Below are 5489 nucleotides of genomic sequence, written 5' to 3' on the forward strand. Positions count from 1 at the left end.
AGGATATGCTACTGTTGTTGAATCTATGCTAGATAAGTTTAAAAAGTATTTCTACTCAATTCCCTATATTTACCTAATTGATGCTATTTTAAACCCTACTGTCAAAATGATAAAGTGTCGTCAATTAATTAGAGCTTTATATACTTATATGGATGTTGGCCCAACTGAAACTCCTGATATTGACACTTGTATTTCTGAGCTACACACACATTTACAAACTTTATATAATTATTATGCTAACATTGTTGATGCTTCTTCGGTTGTAGATGCAAATATTCCTTCAACTAATCCTTCAACATCTGGAACAACTATGGATGATGATGATTGTGTTCAAGATTATCAGATTTGGTCTACACTAGGAGAGCATCAACAAACCAGTAGCAGGAATATTGATGAACTACAATTCTACTTGCAAAAGTCACCAGAGCCCCTCACAAAGAATTTTCTACCGCTGAGTTGGTGGAGGAGCAACTCAAATCAATTTCCTGTTCTTTCGGCCATGGCTCGAGACGTGCTAAATGTGGCAATTTCAACAGTCGCATCAGAGAGCGCATTTAGCCAAGCAAGGCAGCAGCTAGGAGATACTCGTCATTCATTGGGCATCAACGCTTTGGAAATTCTAGTGTGCTTCAGAGATTGGATAAGATCAGAACGGCGAAATCAAGGGCGTGACGAGGTAGACGAAGAGGAGGACCAAGAAATTGGAGATATAATGGTTTATGGTTCTGATTCAACCAATCCCGGAAACCAAAAACCTCATGTTGATATGGAAGAACTTACAAAAATGATGTAAAGCATGTGATGTACTATTTCTTATTTTTTATAATTATTGTAAACTTTTAAGTTTTAATTTGCAAGTTCAAAAATAAAAAAAATAAAAAAAGAACTTGCAAATTAATTGAAATATTAAAAATATAAATGAAAGCCTTCGGAGTTTGTTCCTTACATTTGCCTATTGGTCTTATACTCTTATTAAATAATTTTTTGTAGCCACTTACTTTCCAATTTCAATTTTATAATTATAAAATACAAATTTCAAATTTAAAACTTTAAACTTTAAACTTCAAAGTTTAATTCTAACCCTTAAAACTTTGCAAATACTTAACTATCAATAACATTGAATAAGAAAAATAAAATTTAAATTAAAAAAAAAAAAATTGAGCCCGGCCCGCCCGAGCCCGTGTGAGCCCTAACCCGTACGGGCCCACAAAAACCCAAAAAATCTCAGCCCTATAACAACCCGTTATCCCCAGCCCGCTAACAGCCCGCCCGCTAACCGAACGGGCTGGGATTTTTCCCGTTCAGTCCGTCCCAACCCGCCCGATAAACACCCATAATTCTGACAGCCAATATGTAAATAGTATAAAATGTAAATGGTTCTCCTATACATGATACAAAGAATCTGATACTTTTTACTACCATAGATGTAAAGAGTATATCATTTGCCAACCTTACAACATCGAGTGGAATTTTTGTTCCAAATGCATCGATTTTCAAATTTCATATGAAAATAAAGTTAATAAAAAAATAATAATTCTAACTTTTGCAACGTTGGGCCCGTGCTAGCACGGCTATCCCCACCTAGTAGTAGTTATATATGTTTGTTATTTGATTGAGGTTATTTTCTACAAATAAGTTTAAATAAGTCATAAACTATTATATTTTGCACGTTCATTTTTTTTTCTTGTTTGAGATGATAGCACAATCAATTAGCTATTTGTTGTCTTAAATAAGGTTATTTTTTTCTACTGTATAAGTTTTATAAAATAAATGTAAGGGTGTCATATAAGTATATCAGCTATAAAGATAAAACACCCCACATATTTCATGTAAAGATCCCCTGAGATTTCTATCACTTGATTTTATCCACGATATTACTTCTCTCATAATAATTCAATATTTTTAACTAACTTCATAAATGTCTTAATTCTTTTATTTTTTAAAATGGCACTATAATTTAGAAAATATACCATTTCAAAATAACTTTTTTTACATTTAAAAAAATATTTCATGTAATATCAGATTTTTTAAAAATATGCTTTTTGTTAAACTTGAAAATTGATTTAGTAAACTATAAATTAGAAATTAATTTTTCTCTTCTTCTAATTCTGGAAGAAAGACCTTTTATATAATCTAATGACTCAAAATTAGCTAGCGTTCGGCCATAGATTCCCAAATTTATTTTGAAAATTTTGATTTGGGTGAAGTTTGGATTGAAGATGGAAATATGTTTGGACATCAGTTTTCAAAATATATTACCCAATTTGTTTTGGAACAACATGAAATGGCTTGCTCTTTTATAAAATACAAAAGTTTGGAGCAATTTTAAAAAAAATACAATTGTGATATTTTGGCCCAAAACCAGTTATTAAGTTGATTTTGGAATTTGGAATTTGGGATTTCTGATTTTGGCTAAATGGGCACATTCTATTTTCCAAATAAAACCCAAATTTAAGATTGCCAATTTCTTATTAGATTTTAGCCCAGCCCATACGATTTATACACCCTAAGGAACCCTGAAAAATCAAATTCTTCTTTTTCTTCATCTAATCAGAAATGGACTACGGCAAAGAAGGCATGGAGGATTTCAGAGTTATCATAAGTATTGGTGTAAGATTCTTTTGACTTTTTATCTGTTATTTGTGCTATTTGGTTTCTTTCTTGTTGTTGCATCATTTTACGAATCTATTTTTGTTGAACTCTAGGCTGATCGTTAATACACTGGTCCAAGAGTTATGACGACTGTTGGGGACCAATATGTGTTGCGTAAGTGGTCTTCTTTTTGCTTCTTCTTTTTCTCTTTTTGATATGAAGTAAATTTGGCAGTGCCTCCATTTTTAAATTGTTTATATCACTGCCTATAATTCCTTTTCATAAATAGATTTTAGAACCATGTAATTCGTCTATCTTTTTGTCCAGTATTGGGAAAGGATAATTTTCTTTATGATTTATTGCATTTGAGTCCCCTGCTATAACAGGACTGATAGATTTTATCCTTCTTTTTTTACTTTCAAGGCTGGTGAATGGTTGTTTTGTGTAATGTAATTATTTAGAATATGTTGTCTTTGTTTCTCCTTGTATCAGCGTTTTGCTCTGCTTTTGTTGTTTGTGCACATCTTAGTGTCAAGTTGGCTTTAGAGTATCCAACAGATAATCAAAGACGTCTTAATAAAACTCGTGAACTAAAGCCAAATTTTAACATGGGGCCTTGATTTTTTTTATCTATAGTATAGTTATCTTGCAAAAATAATATTAATATTACCTTGGTTCCTTTTTTTTGTATATAGTGTAGTTATCTTATAAAATATAATATTAATATGCCCATTGGTAAGAAAATTCAAGTTAATAAGATGTTAGCCACGTATTTACATTTGGTTATCTTGGATCTTATTGTAAAAAAATATTATTTACAATATGAAGATTTGAGTATCTTAATTCAAAGTTCTAAAATATTTCTATTGTTAAAAATAGATAGTCTTTCTTTTTATTTTTATAAGGATTTAGTATTATTTTTTTCTATAAACTTCAATATTATCTAAGCGATATAGTAAATCCACAACTAAAAATATTTTCGGGGCCCCAAAATTTAGGGGGCTTTAGCCTCCCCCTTGAGTCACCCCTGCAGATAATGATGCTATTGACTTCTCAAAGTCTGAACTGGTGGAGTGTGTTTCGAGGGCAAATTCTACCCTCCTGCTTAAACATGCTTATCCTTACATTATGGATAAGGGATTGCATAGGGAGACTGAGTATCCCTATTTTGGCCATTACATACGACCATGCATGTGTCCTTTGAATAAGGTAATTTGGAATTTGTTATATTTGTGATTTGGTTATATTTATAAAGACTCGTCGACATTTGCTTACACTTGTGTTTTAAGGCTTCCCGAAAATTGGAATTTCGGATTGGGAGTATCTAGAGGAGTATGAAGTGACTGATGCTTTGGATCTTGAGCCTGTTACTACTTCAATTGATGTTTATCCATCCTTGCTTACCCATCACAGAATGGTAAAACTTTAATATTTTATCTTTTTACAAAATTAACAGCTTGAGACTCTTCTTTTCCTTTTTATTATTTGTTTCTTGTTTCTTGTTTCTTGTATTAGGCTGTTTGGTACCCTAGGCCAGTTGAGCTCCCCATTTTGGTTCCGGGTTCAGACAAAATTCAACGCCATGCCCTTCTCCTTACGGGGTATGGTGTAGACACATTTGTCATTCCCTTTTACATTGGGAAGGGCGCTTGGACAGTTGATTCTTGGATGAACGGGTACATTCGAGTTTGTCGTGACTTCGTGAAATTTGCTGCGAAGATTAGGGGTCAGGTATTTTGGAGGGTTTAAAGATGGAATTAGAGAATTTTTATAAGTGAATTTTGTTATGTAAACATTTAGGCCCAAATGTTGAAATTGATGTCCCCTTAGTATTAGAAGCAAGTGATACAAAGACAACTTAGTACATACAAAGTCAACTTAATATTTGTAAAAAGTTTAAAGTCCATCATACAATTTTTCCACTGTTATACTCAAAGGAAATATCTACCAACCTTTAAATTGTGTATCATGTTTGTCACAATTATTTCCCATACAACCACTGTTTACCTCAATCCCAAACTAGTTGGGAACAAGTTTTGTCAACAAATATTTCATTTTTTATGTTGCTAATTGCTTTCATTTTTCTCCCTTACTGTATACTCATTTTTATATGCAGACCCAGTACACGCTCGCACGCATCTTTACAATGAATATGTGCTTTTAATATCAATTCAAATCTAACTGAATTTGATCGTGTCCATTTTTATTAAAAAAATTGTTCCGTTGGTACGTCTCGCAATACCTACTACAAATTTTTACAATGCTTATCGGGGCATCGGGCATTTATCTAGATTAATTAATTCATGTATTAATGCAATAAATCATGTACACTAATCATTAGCCCTTGAACATCACGAGCACACCAGCTAAGTTTCTCAAAAGAAATCTGATTATGGTCAGCTTCAAGCAGACTATACGAAGCTTCTTGACGCGTGATTATTTCAGGATTATTGCTTGCTTTCATCCTACCTAGGTGTGACAGGTGGGCTGTTTGGGCTGAGTTTGAGTTGGTCAAGATGGACTGCACTAATTAATGGGTTAATGTCTAACCCAACCCAAAATTTACTTCGGTTTAGATGGGCTAAACGATGGGTTAACCTACCCAACATGACCAAAATACTTACAATGTTATCAATTGTGAAAATGAGAGGAAACTTGTTAGATTTTTCCAGTACAGGTGACTGGTCATGCACTAGTACCAAAAAAGGTTTAACTCGAGCTCACATGAATTCTTGTAAATTTGTCCAACTTATCTGAATTGAAACAGAAAAAAGAAGAAGTAATATATGAAGAAATGCAAAAATAGCCAGATTTACAAGTGGTCATTTAAAAATAGCCACAGTTTCAAAAGTAATCGAAATTTTGCTATTTTTCATGTTAAGATAAATCTGAACGAA

The 5489-nt window shown here is 32.7% G+C and overlaps 1 protein-coding gene across 3 annotated transcripts; it reads left to right on the forward strand.

Moving 5' to 3' along the window:
- Window positions 1–2492: 2492 nt before the first annotated feature.
- On the forward strand, window positions 2493–4556 carry LOC107821344 (uncharacterized). Of its 3 annotated transcripts, none has more exons than XR_001656113.1 (4): window positions 2493–2610; window positions 2706–3801; window positions 3882–4009; window positions 4108–4556. XR_001656113.1 is itself a non-coding variant. In XM_016647778.2 (4 exons), exons 2-4 carry the CDS (start codon window positions 2736–2738, stop codon window positions 4339–4341), a joined length of 393 nt encoding a protein of 130 aa, XP_016503264.1. In that variant the 5' UTR covers window positions 2494–2610; window positions 2706–2735; the 3' UTR covers window positions 4342–4556. The 3 variants fall into 3 exon arrangements, 1 of the variants encoding a protein (XP_016503264.1); XR_001656114.2 differs by having other exon boundaries at window positions 2706–2766; window positions 3591–4009; XM_016647778.2 differs by having other exon boundaries at window positions 2494–2610; window positions 2706–2766.
- Window positions 4557–5489: the final 933 nt, after the last annotated feature.

This window comes from Nicotiana tabacum, chromosome 10 (assembly GCF_000715075.1).
Source record: "Nicotiana tabacum cultivar K326 chromosome 10, ASM71507v2, whole genome shotgun sequence".
In the NCBI taxonomy this organism is placed as follows: Eukaryota; Viridiplantae; Streptophyta; class Magnoliopsida; order Solanales; family Solanaceae; genus Nicotiana; species Nicotiana tabacum.